The sequence below is a fragment of the Somniosus microcephalus genome, chromosome 4, assembly GCF_052327205.1.
Source record: "Somniosus microcephalus isolate GS21.2 chromosome 4, FLI_Smic_1.0, whole genome shotgun sequence".
Taxonomy (NCBI): Eukaryota; Metazoa; Chordata; class Chondrichthyes; order Squaliformes; family Somniosidae; genus Somniosus; species Somniosus microcephalus.
The window spans coordinates 101,807,785-101,833,473 of NC_140990.1; the positions used below are offsets into that span (position 1 = coordinate 101,807,785).

The following is a 25,689-nucleotide window of genomic DNA, read 5'->3' on the forward strand; positions in this document are numbered from 1 at the left end:
GGAAGAGAGAGAGGGAGCGACTGGGGGGAAGAGAGAGAGGGAAGGAGAGAGAGAGAGAGGGAATGAGAGAGAGGGAAGGAGAGAGAGAGAGGGAAGGAGAGAGAGAGAGAGGGAAGGAGAGATAGAGAGAGAGGGAAGGAGAGAGAGAGAGAGAGAGGGGGAAGGAGAGAGAGAGAGATGGAAGGAAAGAGAGAGAGAGAATGAAGGAGAGAGAGGGAAGGAGAGAGAGGGAAGGAGAGAGAAAGAGAGGGAAGGAGAGAGAGACAGAGACAGAGAGGGAAGGAGAGAGAGAGAGGGAAGGAGAGAGAGAGGGAAGGAGAGAGAGAGAGGGAAGGAGAGAGAGAGAGATTGGGAATGTGAGAGAGAGAGAGATTGGGAGTGTGAGAGAGAGATTGGGAATGTGAGAGAGAGAGAGAGAGACTGGGAGTGTGTGAGAGAGAGATTGGGAGTGTGAGAGAGAGAGATTGGGAGTGTGAGAGAGAGATTGGGAGTGTGAGATTGGGAGTGTGAGAGAGAGAGAGATTGGGAGTGTGAGAGAGAGAGAGATTGGGAGTGTGAGAGAGAGAGAGATTGGGAGTGAGAGAGAGAGAGAGATTGGGAGTGAGAGAGAGATTGGGAGTGTGAGAGAGAGAGAGATTGGGAGTGTGAGAGAGAGAGAGATTGGGAGTGTGAGAGAGAGAGAGAGAGATTGGGAGTGAGAGAGAGAGAGAGATTGGGAGTGAGAGAGAGAGAGAGATTGGGAGTGTGAGAGACAGATTGGAAGTGTGAGAGAGAGAGATTGGGAGTGTGAGAGAGAGAGATTGGGAGTGTGAGAGAGAGAGATTGGGAGTGTGAGAGAGAGAGACTGGGAGTGTGAGAGAGAGACTGGGAGTGTGAGAGAGAGACTGGGAGTGTGAGAGAGAGAGAGAGATTGGGAGTGTGAGAGAGAGATTGGGAGTGTGAGAGAGAGAGAGATTGGGAGTGAGAGAGAGAGAGATTGGGAGTGAGAGAGAGATTGGGAGTGTGAGAGAGAGAGAGATTGGGAGTGTGAGAGAGAGAGATTGGGAGTGTGAGAGAGAGAGAGATTGGGAGTGTGAGAGAGAGAGAGAGAGAGAGATTGGGAGTGAGAGAGAGAGAGAGATTGGGAGTGAGAGAGAGAGAGAGATTGGGAGTGTGAGAGACAGATTGGAAGTGTGAGAGAGAGAGATTGGGAGTGTGAGAGAGAGAGATTGGGAGTGTGAGAGAGAGAGACTGGGAGTGTGAGAGAGAGACTGGGAGTGTGAGAGAGAGACTGGGAGTGTGTGAGAGAGAGACTGGGAGTGTGAGAGAGAGAGAGAGATTGGGAGTGTGAGAGAGAGAGAGATTGGGAGTGTGAGAGAGAGAGAGATTGGGAGTGTGAGAGAGAGAGAGACTGGGAGTGTGAAAGAGAGAGAGAGAGATTGGGAGTGTGAGAGAGAGAGACTGGGAGTGAGAGAGAGAGAGATTGGGAGAGAGAGAGAGAGAGATTGGGAGTGTGAGAGAGAGAGACTGGGAGTGTGAGAGAGAGAGAGATTGGGAGCGTGAGAGAGAGAGATTGGGAGCGTGAGAGAGAGAGAGATTGGGAGTGAGAGAGAGAGAGAGAGTTTGGGAGTGTGAGAGAGAGATTGGGAGTGTGAGAGAGAGATTGGAAGTGTGAGAGAGAGAGAGATTGGGAGTGTGAGAGAGAGATTGGGAGTGTGAGAGAGAGAGGGGGGAAGAGAGAGCGACTGGGGGGGGGGAGAGAGAGCGACTGGGGGGGAAGAGAGAGCGACTGGGGAGGAACAGAGAGCGACTGGGGGGGAAGAGAGTGTGACTGAGGGGGGAGAGAGACGGGCGGAAGAGAGAGCGACTGGGGGGGGAAGAGAGAGCGACTGGGGGGGAAGAGAGCGCGACTGGGGGGGAAGAGAGAGCGACTGGGGGGAAGAGAGAGCGACTGAGGGGGGAGAGAGAGAGACGGGGGGAAGAGAGAGAGCGACGGGGGGGAAGAGAGAGCGACGGGGGGGAAGAGAGAGCGACTGGGGGGGAAGAGAGAGCGACTGGGGGGAAGAGAGAGCGACTGGGGGGGAAGAGAGAGAGCGACTGGGGGGGAAGAGAGAGAGCGACTGGGGGGGAAGAGAGAGAGCGACTGGGGGGAGAGAGAGCGACTGGGGGGGAGGAGAGAGAGCGACTGGGGGGAGAGAGAGAGCGACTGGAGGGGAAGAGAGAGAGCGACTGGGGGAAGAGAGAGAGCGACTGGGGGGAAGAGAGAGAGCGACTGGGGGGAGAGAGAGCGACTGGGGGGGGAGAGAGAGACTGGGGGGGAGAGAGAGAGACTGGGGGGGAGAGAGAGAGACTGAGGGGGAGAGAGAGAGACTGGGGGAGAGAGAGAGACTGGGGGGGAGAGAGAGAGACTGGGAGAGAGAGAGAGTGCGACTGAGGGGGGAGAGAAAGAGACGGGGGAAGAGAGAGCGACTGGGGGGGAAGAGAGTGCGACTGAGGGGGGAGAGAGAGAGACGGGGGAAGAGAGAGAGACGGGGGGAAGAGAGAGCGACTGGGGGGAAGAGAGAGCGACTGGGGGGGAAGAGAGCGACTCGGGGGAAGAGAGAGCGACTGGGGGGGAAGAGAGAGCGACTGGGGGGGAAGAGAGAGCGACTGGGGGGGAAGAGAGAGCGACTGGGAGTGTGAGAGAGAGAGAGATTGGGAGTGTGAGAGAGAGAGAGAGATTGGGAGTGTGAGAGAGAGAGAGACCAACACAGCCGTCCAAACACCAATCCGAGTGAACCAAATCATTAAACAATGCAAAGAAACCTACCTGGAACATTGGAACAAAATAACCGAAAGCCAAAGCAGATTAGAATGTTACCGGGCCCTAAAAAGAGATTATAAACTGGCAGACTACCTCACGACCATCAGAGACACAAAACAGAGACAGACCCTCACCAGGTACAGACTAAGCGACCACCAGCTGGAAATTGAAAAAGGCAGATACAAGAAATCCTGGCAGCCTAGAGAGAATAGAATATGCGATCAATGTCTGGCCGGCGAGGTTGAAACAGAAATGCATTTCCTCCTAAAATGCGAAAAATTCAACACATCAAGAAACATATTATTCAACAAGCTAAGCCAAACAACCCCAGATTTCAAGGAATTGGATGACCTGTCAAAATTGAGATTAGTCCTGGGAGAAGGAGACAGACCATACCTTGGGGCCAAATATGTAACAACATGTCACAACCTGAGGACTGTTTAAAAGTAAGACTGTTTAAAATTAATATTGTTAAAAGTAATATTGTATGTACCCAACAAATGTCAAATCGATTGACACCTACAGAATGTTGGAAAACTGTACCTTTTTGCTATGTAAGCTTTGGCAATATGGTTCTCTGTAAACTTTCATGCCAATAAAGCATTTGAATTGGAATTGGATTGGATTGGTAGTGTGAGAGAGAGATCGGGAGTGTGAGAGAGAGAGATTGGGAGTGTGAGAGAGAGAGAGATTGGGAGTGTGAGAGAGAGATTGGGGGGGGAGGAAGGGGTGGAGGAGGAGGGGGAAGGGGAGGGGGGAAGAGTCCCTGAGCCCCGCCCCCCCAAATCACCCGAGCCCCGCCCCCCCATATCCCGAGCCCCGCCCCGATCTCCCGAGCCCCGCCCCCCCATCTCAGGAGCACGGCCCCCCCCCCGATCTCCCGAGTCCCGCCCCCCCGATCTTCGGAGCCCCGCCCCCCTGAGGGTGGCCCCCCCCATCTCCCGAGCCCCGCCCCCCCCCGATCTGTTGTCCGGGCCCGCGAACTCCGGATGTCCCGCCCCGCGATCTCCCGATGTCCCGCCCCCCGATGTCCCGAGCCCCGCCCCCCCGAGCAGGGGCGTCCCACTCTCCGGAGCCCCGCCCTCCAGATCGCCGATTGCGGCTGAGAGCCCCCCCCCCGGCCGAGCCGGCTTGAAGTTTGCCGGTTGCCGGGGTAACCCTTCCCGCTCACCAAGGCCGAGATCCCGCCCCCCGATGTCCCGATCCCCGCCCTCGCGAGCAGCGGCGTCCCACTCTCCGGAGCCCCTCCCTCCAGATCGCCGATTGCGGCTGAGAGCCCCGCCCCCCCGCCGAGCCGGCTTGAAGTTTGCCGGTTGCCGGGGTAACCCTTCCCGCTCACCAAGGCCGAGATCCGACGCCGCGTCTCACCTGCTCCTGCTGCGCGCGCACCCTGACCCTCGTGGCTGACGCCGTTGCCCCGGGTTACGTGACGCGGGGGGGGGGCGGTGAGGAGCTCAGCAGAAGCCCTAGCTCGGGCCTGGCTGGGCAAGGAAGTCCCAGGCTTTCAGACCTAATAAAAAAACGGGAAAAGGTAGGAAAAAGAATGTTCAGTTTCGAAAAAATATTGACAAATGAATCAAGTTTTTTTAAAACAATTTAATAAATTCAATTTTATTTTGCTGGAAATGTATATTTGAAAAGAAAGACGCAGAAAGCAGGAAAAAGAATGGAAGCAAGATGGCGGCCACTCACCTCGGTTCAGAAGGATAAGGCCCGCCCACACACGCACTGATTGGTCGACCGGTCAGGTCACCGAAGCGTAGGATTGGTCAATCGTCGAGTCACTCGACACTCAACTGTAGGACGGCACGCGCCAGGAACCCGCCGTACGATTGGTCGACCTCGACGTCACACGGTCGCTAATGAGATGCTAATGAGCGGAACGCTGAACGTTTTTGGGATACTGCGGGCGGGATTTTTGTCCGGCCGAAACGTAAATACGCCTATGACCGGTCCGGAATCGCAAGCTTTCTTTTGAGGCGACGCACGCGTCGGTACGCTCTGTAACTTTCAAACGTATAGAGAACGGACAGACAGACAGACATCGGGACAGTCAGACAGAAGAGCCGCTTTATATATATAGATGTAATACTAAGTATTTGAAACAAATATCTCCATTAAAGGAATAGTGCAAGGAATGTTAGTAACAAGAGATTAAATCAACAAGACCGGACCAAAAAGGGTTAAATGATGCAGAAAATAACGGATTTCAAATCTTATGCAAGATAGATCTATAAAGGGGTGGTTGAAAGGAATTTCAGATCAGTGTACTCTTTCTGATGGGGTGATTAAACAAATTGTCTGTAACTAAAATAACTTTAAAGGAACCTTAATAAATTAAATTAAAATTTGGTTGGCCGGGTTGATGATGCACTCCAGTCCCCGTGGCACCCACCGGTCGCGGAAGGCCTCAAGCGTGCCAGCGGACACCATGTGCTTCATCTCCAGAGCCACCCAGCCGTGAACATGGCTGCGGAACAGAGGCATTCAGATGAGTGTAAAGTGAGATACTGCAGTTCAGTCTATGACACCCACAAGCCATGTACTCAAACGGAACAAGCTTTGGGTTAGATGTGGTAGAGGATGAACTAGGTGAGAAGTGATATTAGAGTAAGAATGGGCCCAAAAAAGGAACAGTCGATAACAGGACATCAATTAGTCTCCTCTTATCATGGAGAAATCAAATATTCGACACAGTGTTTTTGAAACAAAGCAGATTTATCCAATATTTATACAGAATATTAATCTCCAGCCCAGGTATAGAGGTTATTCAGATCAGCAGAAACACACTCTAACTGCCAGAATGAACATGGTTCAGTGCTCAGTGCAATCCCAGCAAAACCTGTTCAATTCACTAATGTGGCCTTTCAATGGCGGGGCTTTTACCCAGCATTCCACGCGGGGGAGAATTTGCCACACCCAGACTACAGGAGCCCAGTGCGCAGGCGCAGGAACCGCCACCGTTTGGAGCATGCGCGCACCACACTGCCATTGAAGTAAGGTTACAGACCAGCTCCACATAAATCGGTGAGAAGCGGACGGACAGAGTGGAGTAATGGACCGAAGGGTGAGCGGGTAGGCTTCATAAACAACTGGTGTAGGCTGCAAGCTTTGAATAATAACGTGAAGATCCCACGTTTGCAGCTTCGGGGCTTCTCCCGGTCACAGGCCCAGGATAACAGCCGCCATCTTGATTCAGTGAGTAGCAAAGCGCATGCGCGGCCATCTTGTGAGGTAGGAGTGGGCGGGGCTTCAGTGTCTTTTATTCCTTTTTTTATGGGATGTGGGCATCACTGGCAAGGCCAGCATTTATTGCCCATCCCTAGTTGCCCTTGAGAAGGTGATGGTGAGCCGCCGCCTTGAACTGCTGCAGTCCGTGTGGTGATGGTACTCCCACAGTGCTGTTAGGGAGGGATTTCCAGGATTTTGACCCAGCGACGATGAAGGATCGGCGATATACTTCTAAATCAGGATAGTGTGTGACTTGGAGGGGAACTTGAAGGTGGTGGTGTTCCCATGCGCCTGCTGCCCTTGTCCTTCTAGGTGGAAGAGGTCGCAGGTTTGGGAGGTGCTGCCAAAGAAGCCTTGGCGAGTTGCTGCAGTGCATCTTGTAGATTGTACACACTGCAGCTGTGGTATGCCGGTGGTGGAGGGAGTGAATCTTTAAGGTGGTGGATGGGGTGCGAATCAAGTGGGCTGCTTTGTCCTGGATGGTGTCAAGCTTCTTGAGTATTGTTGGAGCTGCACTCATCCAGGCAAGTGGAGAGTATTCCATCGCACTCCTTACTTGTGCCTTGTAGATGGTGGAAAGGCTTTGGGGAGTCAGGAGGTGAGACACTCGCCGCAGAATACCTAGCCTCTGACCTGCTCTTGTTGTCACTGTATTTATGTGGCTGGTCCAGTTAAGTTTCTGGTCAATGGTGACCCCCAGGATGTTGATGGTGGGGGATTTGGCGATGGTAATGCCATTGAATGTCAAGGGGAGGTGGTTAGACTCTCGTTTGTTGGAGATAGTCATTGCCTGGCACTTCTGTGGCGCGAATGCTACCTGCCACTTATCAGCCCAGGCCTGAATGTCGTCCAGGTCTTGTTGCATGCGGGCATGGACTGCTTCATTATCTGTGGAGTTGCGAATGGTGCTGAACACTGTGCAGTCATCAGCAAACATCCCCATTTATGACCTTATGTTGGAGGGAAAGTCATTGATGAAGCAGCTGAAGGTGGTTGGGCCTAGGACACTGCCTTGAGGAACTCCTGCAGCGACATCCTGGGGCTGTGATGATTGACCTTCAACCACTACAACCATCTTCCTTTGTGCTAGTTATGTCTCCAGCCAGTGGAGCGTTTTCCCCGATTCCCATTGACTTTAGTTTTACTAGGGCTCCTTGATGCCAGACTCGGTCAAATGCTGTCTTGATGTCAAGGGCAGTCACTTTAACTTCACCTCTGGAATTCAGCTCCTTTGTCCATGTTTGGACCAAGGCTGTAATCAGGTCGGGAGATGAGTGGCCTTGGCGGAACCCAAACTGGGCATCAGTGAGCAGTTTTGTTGAGTAAGTGCCGCTTGATAGCACTGTCGATGACACCTTCCATCACTTTGCTGATGATTAAGAGTAGACTGATGGGGCGGTAATTGGCCGGGTTGGATTTGTCCTGCTTTTTGTGGACAGGACATACCTGTGCAGTTTTCCACATTGTCGGATAGATGCCAGTGTTGTAGCTGTACTGGAACAGCTTGGTGAGAGGCGCGGCTAGTTCTGGAGCACAAGTCTTCAGCACGATAGCCGGGATGTTGTCGGGGCCCATAGCCTTTGCTGTATCCAGTGCGCTCAGCCGTTTCTTGATATCACGTGGAGTGAATCGAATTGGCTGAAGAATGGCTTCTGTCATGTTGGGGACCTCAGGAGTAGGCCGATATGGATCATCCACTTGGCACTTCTGGCTGAAGATGGTTGCAAACGCTTCAGCCTTGTCTTTTGCACTCACGTGCTGGGCTCCACCATCACTGAGGATGGGGATATTCTTGGAGCCTCCTCCTCCCATTAGTTGTTTAATGGTCCACCACCATTCACGACTGGATGTGGCAGGACTGCAGAGCTTTGATTTGATCTGTTGATTGTGGGATCGCTTAGCCCTGTCTATAGCATGCTGCTTCTGCTTTTTAGCATGCATGTAGTCTTGTGTTGCAGCTTCCCCAGGTTGGCACCTCATTTTTAGGTACGCCTGGTGCTGCTCCTGGCATGCTCTTCTACACTCGTTGTTGAACCAGGGTTGGTCCACTGGCTTGGTGGTAATGGTAGAGCGAGGGATATGCCAGGCTATGAGGTTACAGATTGTTGCTGATGGCCCACAGTGCCTCATGGATGCCCAGTTTTGAGCTGCTAGATCTGTTCTGAATCTATCCCATTTAGCACGGTGGTAGTACCACACAACACGATGGAGGGTGTTCTCAGTGTGAAGACGGGACTTTGTCTCCACAATGACTGTGCGGTGGTCACTGTAGATTGGTGAGGACGAGGTCAAGTAGGTTTTTCCCTCTTGTTCACTCGCCACCTGTCGCAGGCCCAGACTGGCAGTTATGTCCTTCAGGACTCGGCCAGTAGTGGTGCTGCTGAGCCACTCTTGGTGATGGACATTTAAGTCCCCCACCCAGAGTACATTCTGTGCCCTTGCTACTCTCAGTGCTTCTTCCAAGTGGTGTTCAACATGGAGGAGTACTGATTCATCAGCTGAGGGAGGGCGGTAGGTGGTAATCAGCAGGAGGTTTCCTTGTCCATGCTTGACCTTGACTTCAAGCCATGAGACTTCATGGGGTCCAGAGTCAATGTTGAGGACTCCCAGGGCCACTCCTTCCCGACTGTATACCACTGTGCCACCACCCCTGGTGGGCCTGTCCTGCCGGTGGGACAGGCCATACCCTGGGATGGTGATGGAGGAGTTTGGGACATTGGCTGAAAGGTATGATTCTGTGATTATGACTATGTCAGGCTGTTGCCTGACTAGTCTGTAGGACAACTCTCCCAATTTTGGCACAAGTCCCCAGATGGTGGTGAGGAGGACTTTGCAGGGTTGACTGAGCTGGGTGTGCTGTTGCCGTGTCCGTAGCCGGTGCCGAGGTCGATACCGGGTGGTCCGTCCGGTTTCATTCTTATTATTTTGTTTTGTAGCAGTTAGTTACAACTGAGTGACTTGCTCTGTCATTTCAGAGGGCAGTTATGAGTCATAGGGCTAGAAATTCGGTATAGCCACGTTTGGGGCGCTAGTCCTGGCATAGTGCAAAGCTTAGCGCCAGGCGCAATTTAGCGACACCTGGCACGATATTGGGTTGCAGCGCCCCTGAGGGTGATTGCGGCGCTAAATCAGGCACTGCACGATACTCTTAAGGTGCTAACCCAGTGGCACAACTCAATTTCGCCGCGGCGGAGCGCAGCGCAGGTGCTGTCAATAATCACTTTCCCCGAGACACACTGGCGCCGGCCAGCTCTTAAAGGGGCGGGTCATCAGCCACGGGCACAGAGGATAGCCCTTGTCCCCGAGAAGCCAGCCTCCTGGGTGAGCCAGGGCCTCGAAAAGGTCAGCAACAGAAGTCTGGTGCAGGATGAAGGCGTAGTGGCTGCTGCCTGGGAACTGCGCATTCACTGCGAGGATCAGCTGTTGGTGGTCACAGACCAGCTGGACATTCAAGGAATGGAATCCCTAGTGGTTGTGGAACTCCTCCGGATTCTCTACAGGCGCCTGCAAAGCCACGTGCGTGCAGTCAATGGCACCCTGCACCATGGGGAAACCCGCTATTGCAGCGAAGCCCTCTGCGTGCTCCCGCTGCTTGTCTGGGGTCATTGGGAAGGAGATGTACCGCCGCCTCCTTTTAAACAGGGCATCAGTCACTTGACGGATGCAGCAATGCACCGCAAGCTGCGAGATGTTGGCTATGTCCCCAGTTGTGGCCTGAAAGGAGCCGCTTACGTAGAAGTTTAGGCCAACAGTCATCCTCACAGCCACCGACAGAGATGTCCTGCACCTTATCTGAGGCTGCAGATCTGGCTGAAGCAGTTGGCACAGCTCAGTCACCACCTCCTTTCTAAAGCGCAGCCTTCTGATACACTGCTCCTCCGACATGTTCATGTAGGAAAACTGCTGTCGGAAAACCCTGGCAGCGTAAGGTCTGGTGTGGCGACGTCTGTTGGTCCTCCTCCGTCTGGCCATGCCTGCCCCTCTCTCCATGCATCTCTATGCCCTTTCCAGATGATTCAGCAGCAGGATGTTCCCCTCCAATGCAGCCCCCATACTAAGTGCGCCAAGAAAGTTTTGCCGTTGGAAATGCTCACCAACAGCAAGGTGATGGTCAGAAGGCTGAAGTTCCTCTGCCAGAGCTGGCTCAGTGGTGAAATGGCTCGCAGTGCGCAGCCCAGCAACTCTCTGTAGCTCGCGAAGAAGTTGTGAGCCAAAAAGGCTGCTGCTTTTAAACCACACCAGTGCCCTTTAAATAACGCCCCCCCCCAGGCTGAGAGCAAGTTGGTAAGGTCCAGGTAAGCTGTCACTATTAGCGCCAGGCGCTACGGAGGGGGGCACCACTGAATTTCCAGTCCAGGGCGCCCAAAAAGCGTTGCACACTCAAATGACGTCATAATCTGCCTGAGCCCATGAGCGGGCGCTAAGATTTTGCGCCGGCGCTAAATGCATGCTCAATATGGGGCGAGGCGCTAGGCTCCCTGCGCCCAGCCGGAAATTGGCTAGCGCCCCACTTCTCGGCCTCTTTAGGCGTTAATCGGTGGCACTACCAACCGAATTTCTCCCCCATAGAATCATAGAAAGTTACAGCATGGAAGGAGGCCATTTCGGCCAATCGTGTCCGTGCCGGCCAACAAAGAGCTATCCAGCCTACTCGCACTTCCCAGCACTTGGTCCGTAGCCCTGCAGGTTAGAGCATCCCAAGTGCACATCCAAGTACTTTTTAAATGTGGTTAGGGTTCCTGCCTCTCCCACTCTTTCAGGCAGTGAGTTCCAAAACCCCCACAACCCTCTGGGTGAAGAAATTTCCCTCAAATCCCCTCTAAATCTTCCACCAATTCGTTTAAATCTGTGCCTCCTGGTTTTTGACCCATCTGCTAAAGGAAATAGGTCCTTTCTATCCACTTTATCTAGGCCCCTCATAATTTTATACACCTCAATAAGGTCTCCCCTCAGCCTCCTCTGTTCCAAGGAAAACAGACCCAGCCTATCCAGTCTTTCCTCATAGCTAAGATTCTCTACTCCCGGCAACATCCTTGTAAATCTCCTCTGTACCCTCTCTAGTGCAATCACATCTTTCCTGTAATGTGGTGACCAGAACTGCACGCAGTACTCTAGCTGAGGCCTAATTAGTGTTTTATACAGTTGAAGCATAACCTCCCTGCTCTTGTATTCTATGCCATGGCTAATAAAGGCAAGCATTCCGTATGCCTTCTTAACCACCTTATCTATCTGGCCTGCTACCTTCAGGGATCTGTGGACATGCACTCCAAGGTCCCTTTGTTCCTCAACGCTACTCAGTGTCCTACCATTTAATGTGTATTCTCTTTCCTTGTTGGCCCTCCCCAAATGCATTACCTCACACTTCTCCGGATTGAATTCCATTTGCCACTGTTCTACCCACCTGACCAATTTATTGATATCTTCCTGCAGTCTACAGCTTCCTTCTTCAGTATCAACCACACAGCCGATTTTAGTATAATCTGCAAACTTCTTAATCATACCCCCTAAATTCAAGTCTAGATCATTGATATATACCACAAAAAGCAAGGGACCCGGTACTGAGCCCTGCGGAACCCCACTGGAAACAGCCTTCCAGTCACAAAAACACCCATCAACCATTACCCTCTGCTTCCTGCCTCCGAGCCAGTTTTGAATCCAACTTGACACTTTGCCCTGGATCCCATGGGCTTTAAACTTCATTATCATAAGCCTTGCTAAACTCCATATACACTACATCAAACGCACTACCCTCATCTACCCTCGTTACTGCCTCGAAAAATTCAATCAAGTTTGTCAGACACGACCTTCCCTTAACAAATCCATGCTGACTATCCTTGATTAATCCATGTCTTCTAAATGAAGATTTATCCTGTCCTTCAGAATTCTTTCCAATAATTTTCCTACATTAGTTAACCATATTGCTGTGGGTCTGGAGTCACATATAGGCCAGACCAGGTAAGGAAGGCAGATTTCCTTCCCTAAAGGACATTAGTGAACCAGGTGGGTTTTTAATGACAATCTGATAGTTTCATGGTTGCTATTACTGATATTAGCTTTTTATTCCACATTTATTTAATTAACTGAATTTAAATTCCCCAGCTGTCATGGTGGGATTTGAACTCACGTTTCTGGATGATTAGTCCAGGCCTGCTGGATTACTAGCCTAGTGACATTACCACTAGGCTACCGTTCCCATGCACCTGCTGCCCTTGTCCTTCTAGGTGGTGGAGGTCACGTGTATGGGAGCTGCTGTCAAAGTTCTAATCAAGTTGCAGATGTATAAAGTCGCTCTCCTTCACCCCTCCCCCTCCCACCTCACTCTCTCTCCTCCCATAGAGGTCAGAGTCTTGTGTAGGCCCAGACCGGGTAGTGGGTTCCCTTCCCTGAAGGACATTAGTGAACCAGTTGGGTTTTACGACAATCCAGCAGCTTTCATGGTCACTTTTTTCTAGTGCCGGCCCCACAAATTCCCAGCTTCATTCGGCTCAATTTCACAACCTGCCTTTGTGTTTCTATAGGTTCTCTCTCACCCTCTCTTTTTCCTGTTTTAAAATAATGTTACAGGGTGTTAGAAGGGGCAGATTAGCAGACAGGAAACTGAAACCAAACATCACTTCAAGATCTGACACAGTCACTCGATTCATCAGGACCTTTGAGCATGGAAGCAGAAAGCACCGTTCAGAGCGGGGAGAAACCGTACACGTGTTCTGTGTGTGGACGAGGCTTCAGCCGATCATTCAACCTGGAGAGATACAAGCACAGTTGCACTGGGGAGAGGCCGTTCACCTGCTCCGTGTGTGGGAAGGGATTCACTCAGTCATGCAGCCGGCTGACACACCAGCGAGTTCACACTGGGGAGAGGCCGTTCACCTGCTCCGAGTGTGGGAAGGGATTCAATCAATCATCCAGAATGCTGACACACCAGCGAGTTCACACTAGGGAGAGATCGTTCAACTGCTCCGAGTGTGGGAAGGGATTCACTTATTCATCTAACCTGCTGACACACCAGCGAGTTCACACTGGGGAGAGGCCGCTCACCTGCTCTGAGTGTCGGAAGGGATTCACTACTTCATCCCACCTGCTGAGACACCAGCGAGTTCATAAGTGACTGCAGGGGTTGGATTTTGCTGTTATTGCTGCTGTTAATCACATCTCGGACTGAACCATGTTCACACTGACAGTTGGAGTTTGTTTCTGCTGATGTTAATAACCCCTGTAACTGGCCTAGACTTTAATATTCTGCGTAGATGCGAAATAAATCACTTTGTTTCAAGCAGACAGTGTGTTGAGTCCTCAACGTCTCCAAGATAAGAGGAGACTAATTGATGTCCTGTTACTGACTGCTCCATTTTTGGGCCTTTTCTCTTTTCTAACTTGAGCCTATTTCAGTTCTCATACCTTCGGTTACTCTCATGGAGAAGTCTCGGCTCCCCAAACCTTCCAAACTGCTAATTGGAAATTTCTAACTGATTTTTTCTCTTTCAGAGTTTCAAGCGACCAGTTCCTTCTCTCAGAGAATCTCCAAGGAGACTCTTTGATTTAAACACAGCTCTCCCCTCTTTCATATCCGGGATTAGAGTCAAGGGGAATTTGAATACCCGAACACTCAAATGTAGAAGGACCTGTCAGTCATGTACAGACTGAACCAATCACACAGCTGAATGATTCCTCTCTCCAGCCTGTAACCGAGGAAACTTGTAACACTGAGGCTGAAATTCCACTTCCGTGAGCCGGGGGTGGAGGCAGTGCTGGGCACAGAGGGAGCAGCAAACCAGGTACAGAGTGGGCACGCTGGGATTGCCCTTGACCAGGGATTGGCGATTGAGCCTGTGCTGGGGCCCAGTGGGCTTTCCCCGCTCCGGGGTATTTCCAGGCTTGTCCTCGCTGCCCCTGGAATTCCCAGGGTGTGAGGCCAGCGCTCTCTGCCTTTAAACACTGGAGCGAAGCCGAGTCCTGCAGGCACACAGTCACCAGGAGGAGTTTCTAACTGTCTGCACCCACCTTTTGGGGAGTTTAGTCCCACTTTTGGGCCGGTTGTGGTTTCTCCCCATTGTCCCATTGCTTGTTTCCTTGGATTGGATCTTCATTTGTTCACTTTGGTTTGGTTTCAGTTTCACTGCTGGACCCACCATTCAAAGCACTTTGTCTGATCTTCCCCCGGGAATGAGCAGACTCCTGCCTCACCCCCCACACTGCACCATCTCTCCCCGCGGTGTGTCCACATTCTGGGTCTTGGGCCTTGCCTGGGGATTCTCAGTGTGAACAGGTGGGATGTGTTTTGAGACAGGGTGTCCCCGCTCTCCTCCTCTTTTCCCCCTTGGTTGTGTTCCACACTCTGGGCCCTAGGCCTTGCCCGGGGATTCTCAGTGTGAACAGGTGGGATGTGTTTGGAGACAGGGTGTCCCCGCTCTCCTCCTCTTTTCCCCCTTGGTTGTGTTCCACACTCTGGGCCCTAGGCCTTGCCTGGGGATTCTCAGTATGAACAGGTGGGGTGTGTTTGGAGACAGGGTGTCCCCACTCTCTTCTTTTCCCCCTTGGTTTTGTTCCACACTCTGGGCCTTGGGCCTTGCCCGGGGATTCTCAGTATGAGCAGGTGGGGTGTGTTTGGAGACAGGGTGTCCCCGCTCTCCCCCTTTAAAGGGACAAGGAGACCAGCTGGGCTGAATGGCCCTGCTTTATGACATCACTGCAGTGCCCAGCAACCAACCTCCCTGAGTCCTGCTCATTGTGGGCGGGCAGTGTTTGATGGGACAGTGTAGAGGGAGCTTTACTCTGTATCTAACTTGTGCTGTACCTGCCCTGGGAGTGTTTGATGGGACATTGTAGAGGGAACTTTACTCTGTATCTAACCCGTGCTGTACCTGCCCTGGGAGTGTTTGACGGGACAGTGTAGAGAGAGCTTTACTCTGTATCTAACCTGTGCTGTATCTGCCCTGGGAGTGTTTAATGGTACAGTGTAGAGGGAGCTTTACTCTGTATCTAACCTGTGCTGTATCTGCCCTGGGAGTGTTTGATGGGGCAGTGTAGAGGGAGCTTTACTCTGTATCTAACCCATGCTGTACCTGCCCTGGGAGTGATTGATGAGACAGGGTAGAGGGAGCTTTACTCTGTATCTAACCCGTGCTGTACCTGCCCTGGGAGTGTTTGATGGGACAGTGTAGAGGGAATTTTGCTCAATCTATCCCGAGTTGTACCTGCCCTGGGATTCTTTAATATAAAAATAAACAAAACGTCGGATGAAATGTTAGCCTTTCTAAGTAGAGGGCTAGAGTATAAAGGGGAGGAAGTTTTGCTACAGCTATACAAACCCTGGTTCGACCTCAGCAACAATATATTGACCTTGGAAGGAGTGCAGCACAGATTCACCAGCATGTTTCCAGGGCTCCAAGGGTTAAACTATTGAGGAGCGTTAACATCAATTAAGCTTTTATTTACTGGAATATAGAAGGTTAAGGAGTGATTTGATTGAGGTTTTTCGGATTTTGAAAGGTATTGATCGGGTAGAGAGAGAGAAACGGTTTTCCACTGGTGGGGGAGACTAGGACGAGGGGACAGAAACTTAAAATCAGAGCCAGGCCATTTGGAGAGAAGTTAGGAAACAAAGGATGGTAGAAGTGTGGATCTAAGAACATAAGAAATAGGAGCAGGAATCGGCCACTTGGCCCCTCGAGCCTGCTCCGCCATTCAATAAGGTCATGGCTGATCTTGAGCTCAACGCCACTTCCCAGCCCGCTCCCCATAACCCTTCACTCCCTTATCTTGCAAAAATCTGTCTATCTCCACCTTAAATGTATTTAATGACCCAGCCTCCATGGCTCTCTGGGGCAGAGAATTCCACAGATTTACGACCCTCAGAGAAGAAATTCCTCCTCATCCCAGTTCTAAAAGGCCGACCCTTTATTCTGAAACTATGCCCCCGAGTTCTAGATTTCCCGATGAGGGGAAACATCCTCTCTGCATCTACCCTGTCGAGCCCCCTCAGTATCTTGTATGTAAGATCACCTCTCATTCTTCTAAATTCCAATGAGTATAGGCCCAACCTGCTCAACCTTTCCTTATGTCAACTCCCTCACCTCTGGAATTAACCTAGTGAATCATCTCTGAACTGCCTCCAATGCAAGTATATCCTTCCTTAAATAAGGAGACCAAAACTGTACGCAGTACTCAAGGTGTGGTCTCACCAATACCCTGTACAGTTGTAGCAGGACGTCCCGACTTTTATACTCCAACCCCTTTGAAATAAAAGCCAACATTCCATTTGCCTTTTTGATTACTTGCTGCACCTGCATGCTAACTTTTTATGTTTCATGCACAAAGACCCCCAGGTCCCTCTGAACTGTAGTGTTTTGTAATCTCTCTCTATTGAAATAATAATTTGCTTTTTTATTTTTCCTGCCAAAGTGTATAACCTCGCACTTTCTCACATTATACTCCATCTGCCAAATGTTTGCCCACTCACTTAGCCTGTCTATATCCCTTTGCAGGTTCTTTGAGTCCTCTGCACAACTTGGTTTCCCACCCATCTTTGTATCATCTACAAACTTGGCTAAATTACACTCGGTCCCTTCATCCAAGTCATTAATGTAGATTGTAAATAGTTGGGGCCCCAGCACCGATCCTTGTGGCACCCCATTAGTTACCGTTTGCCAACCGGAAAATGACCCATTTATCCCTCTTCAGGGCCTTGAGGCAGTGGGGCAGTGGAAGTTCCATAAGGGGACGCATCCGGTCGGGGTCGGGGCCGATCCCCTTGTTTAAAATTGAGTCCGGCGGGGTGAAGTGTATTAAAAGTTAGTGTATTGGAGTCTCTCCGGAGGTCTTAACAACATTTTTATAATGGAGAAGATCCTCACACCAGCATTCCTGGACTTACATCATCGGGAGGCGGACTCATCCACCAAGTTTACTCACTGGCTTAAGTGTTTCGAAAAATTCCTGACCGCCTCCGAAGCAATCAAATCGGACGAGGACAAACTGGATGTCCTGACCTCCAAAGTGAACCACCGAGTGTACTCGGTCATCCAAGACGCGACCTTGTACGCGGATGCTATCAAGCTCCTCAAGGACCAGTACACGCGCCCAGTGAACGAAGTGTACGCCAGGCACCTCCTGGGGAGTCGTAAACAACAACCTGGGGAATCGACCGTGGAATACCTTCAGGCACTGTCTGTGCTTGGCCGGGCCTGTGGTTGTAAGGATGTAAAGGCCGCCGTGTACACAGAGGAACTTATCCGGGATGCTTTTGTAGCGGGCCACAGATCCAATTACACCCGACAGCGACTGTTGGAGCAGAGTAACCTCGACCTCAACAAGGCCTCTGAACTCGCACTATCGTTGGATGCAGCCTACCAGGGCATGGATGCCTACTCCTCTGCACCGTGGACGCCGCGGGGAATGACAGCCTGGGACACGGTAGGACCGTCTCATAGCGCCGTGCCACCCCAGCCACACCCCAACAACGGCCCAACTACCGCAGCAGTGTCCCAAGGCCAGACAGCAGTGCCCCAAGGCCAGAAATGCTACTTATGTGGCCAGGCAAAACACCCCAGAGCGCGCTGCCCGGCGAAAAACGCGATCTGCTCGGGCTGCGGGAAGAAGGGACACTACGCTAGCATCTGCAGGGCCAAAGCCACCCCGAACCCCAGCAGCGCCGCGTGTGGGCCATGCGGGCCGCCATTTTGGACCTCCCCGGCCGTGTGCGAATCACCGGTACAGCAGCCATTTTGGACGCCTCCAGCCACATGGGGATCATGGACGCCGCCATCTTGGACGACAGCCGGGACGCAGCAGGCCCCCGACACCGCCTCATCTGATACCCGCAGCGACACACCGACCCCTACGCTGGCATCCGTTACACTGGACCAAGCGAGACCGCACCAACTGGCCAGTTCCACAATGGACATTAAGGTAAATGGTCACGATACAATCTGCCTTTTTGACTCTGGGAGCACGGAGAGCTTCATCCACCCCGACACGGTGCGGCGTTGCTCTCTCCCAGTCCTGCCTGCGCAACAGCGGATTTCTATGGCCTCCGAGTCCCAGTTGGCGGACATCAGCGGCTACTGCGTGGTGACACTCGTAGTAGACGGGACCGTGTACGATCATTTTAAACTTCTGGTCCTGCCTGACCTCTGCGCTGCCGTCCTGCTGGGGTTAGATTTTCAGTGCCACCTTAAAAGTGTTACGATGGCGTACGGTGGACCCCTACCCCCACTCACAGTCCGCAGCCAGCAGCTTCCAAATTGCCCGCCGCGCACCAGGTGCAACCTCTCCACACTCAGAGTCACCCCCCCCCCCACTGTTTGCTAACCTCACCCCCGACTGTAAGCCCATCGCCACAAAGAGCAGGCGATACAGTGCCGGGGACAGGGTTTTCATTAAAACCGAAGTGGAGCAGCTCCTGAAAGAAGGGATTATTGAGGGCAGCACCAGCCCCTGGCGAGCCCAGGTTGTGGTCGTTAAGACCGGCGAGAAGCAGCGCCTGGTCATCGACTACAGCCAGACAATAAATCGCTACACCCTGCTGGACGCCTACCCACTCCCCCGTATAGCTGATATGGTCAACCAGATCGCGCAGTACCGCGTCTTCTCGACCATTGACCTGAAATCAGCGTACCACCAGCTCCCCATCCGCCCTGAGGACCGCCAGTACACTGCCTTTGAGGCAAACGGCCGCCTCTATCACTTCCTTAGGGTTCCCTTTGGCGTCACCAACGGGGTCTCCATCTTCCAAAGGGAGATGGACCGGATGGTAGATCAAAATGCGTTGCAGGCCACTTTCCCATATCTGGACAATGTGACCATCTGCGGCCGTGACTTGCAGGACCATGACGCAAACCTCGAAAAATTCCTCCGCACCGCCCAACTCCTAAACCTGACATATAACAAGGAGAAGTGCATATTCCGCACAAACCGCCTCGCCATCCTTGGCTGTGTTGTGGAACACGGAGTCATCGGCCCCGACCCCGACCGGATGCGTCCCCTTATGGAACTTCCACTGCCCCACTGCCTCAAGGCCCTGAAGAGGTGCCTAGGGTTTTTCTCCTATTACGCCCAGTGGGTCCCCTACTATGCGGACAAGGCCCGTCCGCTGATCAAGTCCACCTCTTTTCCCTTGACGGCAGAGGCCCGCTTAGCCTTCCACCGTATCAAGGAGGACATTGCCAAAGCCACCATGCACGCAGTGGACGAATCCATCCCCTTCCAGGTGGAAAGCGACGCGTCCGACTTTGCCCTGGCCGCTACCCTCAATCAGGCGGGGAGACCCGTGGCCTTCTTTTCACGAACCCTCCAAGGCACGGAGACCAGACACTCCGCTGTTGAGAAGGAGGCCCAGGCGATTGTGGAGGCTGTGCGTCATTGGAGGCACTACCTGGCCGGAAAACGATTTACCCTGCTCACTGACCAGCGTTCAGTTGCTTTTATGTTTAACAACAAGCAGAGGGGCAAAATCAAAAATGACAAGATCTTGAGGTGGAGAATCAAACTTTCCACCTACAACTACGAGATCTTGTACCGGCCCGGGAAGCTAAATGAACCCCCGGATGCGCTATCGCGTGGCACCTGCGCCAGCGCGCAGATCGATAGACTACGGGTCCTCCACAATGACCTCTGCCACCCGGGGGCCACCAGGTTCTTCCACCTCATCAAGGCCCGCAACCTGCCTTACTCTATTGAGGAGGTCAGGACCATGACCAGGAACTGCCAAGTCTGCGCTGAGTGCAAACCACACTTTTATAGACCAGACAGGGCCCACCTGATAAAAGCCACTCGCCCCTTCGAGCGCCTGAGCGTTGATTTTAAAGGGCCTCTCCCCTCCTCCGACCGCAATGTGTACTTCCTCAATATTATTGATGAGTACTCCCATTTCCCGTTCGCCTTCCCCTGCCTGGACATGACCAGTGCCACGGTCATTAAATGTCTGAACAACCTCTTCACCCTGTTCGGCTTCCCCAGCTATATCCATAGCGACCGGGGCTCATCGTTTATGAGCGACGAACTCCGTCAGTACCTGCTAACTAGGGGTATTGCCACAAGCAGGACCACCAGTTACAACCCCCGGGGGAACGGACAGGTGGAAAGAGAAAATGCGACAGTTTGGAAGGCCGTCCTGCTAGCCTTAAAGTCTAGGGGCCTTCCAACCTCCCGCTGGCAGGATGTGCTCCCCGATGCGCTCCACTCTATTCGGTCACTGCTCTGCACTGCCACTAACGCCACCCCTCATGAGAAAATGTTCGTCTTCCCAAGGAAGTCCACATCAGGGACATCGCTACCGCCATGGCTGACGTCCCCAGGGCCGGTCCTACTGAGAAGACACGTGAGGACCCATAAAACGGACCCCCTGGTCGAGAGGGTCGACCTCCTCCACGCCAACCCCCAGTATGCTTACATCGCATACCCGGACGGGCGGGAGGACACAGTCTCCATAAGAGACCTTGCACCCTCGGGGACCACAGTAACCCACTACCCACTACCACCCCCCCCCACGATCCGATATCCAGCCCCAGCAGACGGCAGGCCTGGGCCCCGCGACCCGCTCGACATCTACGAGGACGACACGCCTGTGCCACAGCCTACGCTGGACTCGACGCCGGAAGCTTCACTACCCCTGCCGTCGCCACGCCGATCACAGCGGCAGACAAGACCTCCGGAGAGACTCCAATACACTAACTTTTAATACACTTCACCCCGCCGGACTCAATTTTAAACAAGGGGTGAATGTGGTAAACCACTGTTTGTATTCCTGTTTGTCCTGTTTGTATTCCACTGTGTACATGCCTGGACATGCCTCGGCTGACTCCTCCCACAGGTCCTAGTATAAAGGTGACTGCTCCCCAGCCCTTAGTATCATGGACCGGTCGACCACGCGAGGCAGACCTCCATTCTGTTGTTAATAAAAGCCTTTAGTTACTCTTCTAACTCTCAGTCTTTTATGAGTAATTGATAGCGCATCAATTTTATTAACAACATTTTTATAATGGAGAAGATCCTCACACCAGCATGCCTGGACTTAGATCATCGGGAGGCGGACTCATCCACCAAGTTTACTCACTGGCTTAAGTGTTTCGAAAAATTCCTGACCGCCTCCGAAGCAATCAAATCGGACGAGGACAAACTGGATGTCCTGACCTCCAAAGTGAACCACCGAGTGTACTCGGTCATCCAAGACGCGACCTCGTACGCGGACGCTATCAAACTCCTCAAGGACCAGTACACGCGCCCAGTGAACGAAGTGTACGCCAGGCACCTCCTGGGGAGTCGTAAACAACAACCTGGGGAATCGACCGTGGAATACCTTCAGGCACTGTCTGTGCTTGGCCGGGCCTGTGGTTGTAAGGATGTAAAGGCCGCCGTGTACACAGAGGAACTTATCCGGGACGCTTTTGTAGCGGGCCACAGATCCAATTACACCCGACAGCGACTGTTGGAGCAGAGTAACCTCGACCTCAACAAGGCCTCTGAACTCGCACTATCGTTGGATGCAGCCTACCAGGGCATGGATGCCTACTCCTCTGCACCGTGGACGCCGCGGGGAATGACAGCCTGGGACACGGTAGGACCGCCTCATAGCGCCGTGCCACCCCAGCCACACCCCAACAACGGCCCAACTACCGCAGCAGTGTCCCAAGGCCAGACAGCAGTGCCCCAAGGCCAGAAATGCTACTTCTGTGGCCAGGCAAAACACCCCAGAGCGCGCTGCCCGGCGAAAAACGCGATCTGCTCGGGCTGCGGGAAGAAGGGACACTACGCTAGCGTCTGCAGGGCCAAAGCCACCCCGAACCCCAGCAGCGCCGCGTGTGGGCCATGCGGGCCGCCACCTTGGACCTCCCCGGCCATGTGCGAATCACCGGTACAGCAGCCATTTTGGACGCCTCCAGCCACATGGGGTTCATGGACGCCGCCATCTTGGACGACAGCCGGGACGCAGCAGGCCCCCGACACCGCCTCATCTGATACCCGCAGCGACACACCGACCCCTACGCTGGCATCCGTTACACTGGACCAAGCGAGACCGCACCAACTGGCCAGTTCCACAATGGACATTAAGGTAAATGGTCACGATACAATCTGCCTTTTTGACTCTGGGAGCACGGAGAGCTTCATCCACCCCGACACGGTGCGGCGTTGCTCTCTCCCAGTCCTGCCTGCGCAACAGCGGATTTCTATGGCCTCCGAGTCCCAGTCGGCGGACATCGGCGGCTACTGCGTGGTGACACTCGTAGTAGACGGGACCGTGTACGATCATTTTAAACTTCTGGTCCTGCCTGACCTCTGCGCTGCCGTCCTGCTGGGGTTAGATTTTCAGTGCCACCTTAAAAGTGTTACGATGGCGTACGGTGGACCCCTACCCCCACTCACAGTCCGCAGCCAGCAGCTTCCAAACTGCCCGCCGCGCACCAGGTGCAACCTCTCCACACTCAGAGTCACCCCCCCCCACTGTTTGCTAACCTCACCCCCGACTGTAAGCCCATCGCCACAAAGAGCAGGCGATACAGTGCCGGGGACAGGGTTTTCATTAAAACCGAAGTGGAGCGGCTCCTGAAAGAAGGGATTATTGAGGGCAGCACCAGCCCCTGGCGAGCCCAGGTTGTGGTCGTTAAGACCGGCGAGAAGCAGCGCCTGGTCATCGACTACAGCCAGACAATAAATCGCTACACCCTGCTGGACGCCTACCCACTCCCCCGTATAGCTGATATGGTCAACCAGATCGCGCAGTACCGCGTCTTCTCGACCATTGACCTGAAATCAGCGTACCACCAGCTCCCCATCCGCCCTGAGGACCGCCAGTACACGGCCTTTGAGGCAAACGGCCGCCTCTATCACTTCCTTAGGGTTCCCTTTGGCGTCACCAACGGGGTCTCCGTCTTCCAAAGGGAGATGGACCGGATGGTAGATCAAAATGCGTTGCAGGCCACTTTCCCATATCTGGACAATGTGACCATCTGCGGCCGTGACTTGCAGGACCATGACGCAAACCTCGAAAAATTCCTCCGCACCGCCCAACTCCTAAACCTGACACATAACAAGGAGAAGTGCATATTCCGCACAAACCGCCTCGCCATCCTTGGCTGTGTTGTGGAACACGGAGTCATCGGCCCCGACCCCGACCGGATGCGTCCCCTTATGGAACTTCCACTGCCCCACTGCCTCAAGGCCCTGAAGAGGTGCCTAGGGTTTTTCTCCTATTACGCCCAGTGGGTCCCCTACTATGCGGACAAGGCCCGTCCGCTGATCAAGTCCACCTCTTTTCCCTTGACGGCAGAGGCCCGCTTAGCCTTCCACCGTATCAAGGAGGACATTGCCAAAGCCACCATGCACGCAGTGGACGAATCCATCCCCTTCCAGGTGGAAAGCGACGCGTCTGACTTTGCCCTGGCCGCTACCCTCAATCAGGCGGGGAGACCCGTGGCCTTCTTTTCACGAACCCTCCAAGGCCCGGAGACCAGACACTCCGCTGTTGAGAAGGAGGCCCAGGCGATTGTGGAGGCTGTGCGTCATTGGAGGCACTACCTGGCCGGAAAACGATTTACCCTGCTCACTGACCAGCGTTCAGTTGCTTTTATGTTTAACAACAAGCAGAGGGGCAAAATCAAAAATGACAAGATCTTGAGGTGGAGAATCGAACTTTCCACCTACAACTACGAGATCTTGTACCGGCCCGGGAAGCTAAATGAACCCCCGGATGCGCTATCGCGTGGCACCTGCGCCAGCGCGCAGATCGATAGACTGCGGGACATCCACAATGACCTCTGCCACCCGGGGGTCACCAGGTTCTTCCACTTCATCAAGGCCCGCAGCCTGCCTTACTCTATTGAGGAGGTCAGGACCATGACCAGGAGCTGCCAAGTCTGCGCTGAGTGCAAACCGCACTTTTATAGACCAGACAGGGCCCACCTGATAAAAGCCACTCGCCCCTTCGAGCGCCTGAGCGTTGATTTTAAAGGGCCTCTCCCCTCCTCCGACCGCAATGTGTACTTCCTCAATATTATTGATGAGTACTCCCATTTCCCGTTCGCCTTCCCCTGCCTGGACATGACCAGTGCCACGGTCATTAAATGTCTGAACAACCTCTTCACCCTGTTCGGCTTCCCCAGCTATATCCATAGCGACCGGGGCTCATCGTTTATGAGCGACGAACTCCGTCAGTACCTGCTAACTAGGGGTATTGCCACAAGCAGGACCACCAGTTACAACCCCCGGGGGAACGGACAGGTGGAAAGAGAAAATGCGACAGTTTGGAAGGCCGTCCTGCTAGCCTTAAAGTCTAGGGGCCTTCCAACCTCCCGCTGGCAGGATGTGCTCCCCGATGCGCTCCACTCTATTCGGTCACTGCTCTGCACTGCCACTAACGCCACCCCTCATGAGAAAATGTTTGTCTTCCCAAGGAAGTCCACATCGGGGACATCGCTACCACCATGGCTGACGTCCCCAGGGCCGGTCCTACTGAGAAGACACGTGAGGACCCATAAAACGGACCCCCTGGTCGAGAGGGTCGACCTCCTCCACGCCAACCCCCAGTATGCTTACATCGCATACCCGGACGGGCGGGAGGACACAGTCTCCATAAGAGACCTTGCACCCTCGGGGGCCGCAGTAACCCACTACCCACTACCACCCCCCCCCACGATCCGATATCCAGCCCCAGCAGACGGCAGGCCTGGGCCCCGCGACCCGCTCGACATCTACGAGGACGACACGCCTGTGCCACAGCCTACGCTGGACTCGACGCCGGAAACTTCACTACCCCTGCCGTCGCCACGCAGATCACAGCGGCAGACAAGACCTCCAGAGAGACTCCAATACACTAACTTTTAATACACTTCACCCCGCCGGACTCAATTTTAAACAAGGGGTGAATGTGGTAAACCACTGTTTGTATTCCTGTTTGTCCTGTTTGTATTCCACTGTGTACATGCCTGGACATGCCTCGGCTGACTCCTCCCACAGGTCCTAGTATAAAGGTGACTGCTCCCCAGCCCTTAGTATCATGGACCGGTCGACCACGCGAGGCAGACCTCCATTCTGTTGTTAATAAAAGCCTTTAGTTACTCTTCTAACTCTCAGTCTTTTATGAGTAATTGATAGCGCATCATCTGCATGCTAACGTTTTGTGTTTCATGCACAAAGACCCCCAGGTCCCTCTGAACTGTAGTGTTTTGTAATCTCTCTCTATTGAAATAATAATTTGTTTTATTTTTCCTGCCAAAGTGTATAACCTCGCACTTTCTCACATTATACTCCATCTGCCAAATGTTTGCCCACTCACTTAGCCTGTCTATATCCCTTTGCAAGTTCTTTGAGTCCTCTGCACAACTTGCTTTCCCACCCATCTTTGTATCATCTACAAACTTGGCTAAATTACACTCGGTCCCTTCATCCAAGTCATTAATGTAGATTGTAAATAGTTGGGGCCCCAGCACCGATCCTTGTGGCACCCCATTAGTTACCGTTTGCCAACCGGAAAATGACCCATTTATCCCGACTCTCTGCTTTCTGTTAGTTAGCCAATTCTCTATCCAAGCTAATATATTACCCCCAATTCCGTGAGCTCTTATCTTATGCAGTAACCTTTTATGTGGCACCTTATCGAATGCTTTCTGGAAATCCAAATATACCACATCCACTGGTTCACCTTTGTCCACCTTGCTCGTTACCTCCTCAAAGAACTCCAGCAA

The 25,689-nt window shown here is 53.0% G+C and overlaps 2 protein-coding genes across 2 annotated transcripts in view; both read left to right on the forward strand.

Annotated features, from left to right (window-relative positions):
• LOC147119609 (uncharacterized) overlaps window positions 1-25,689 on the forward strand; it is a 101,578-nt gene that overhangs the window by 40,278 nt on the left and 35,611 nt on the right. The window lies entirely within an intron of this gene.
• Window positions 3,900-13,279, forward strand: LOC147119610 (uncharacterized). The gene is made up of 2 exons (XM_085985172.1): window positions 3,900-4,313; window positions 12,578-13,279. The coding sequence occupies exon 2, from the start codon at window positions 12,672-12,674 to the stop codon at window positions 13,119-13,121; it is 450 nt and encodes a 149-aa protein (XP_085841298.1). The 5' UTR covers window positions 3,900-4,313; window positions 12,578-12,671; the 3' UTR covers window positions 13,122-13,279.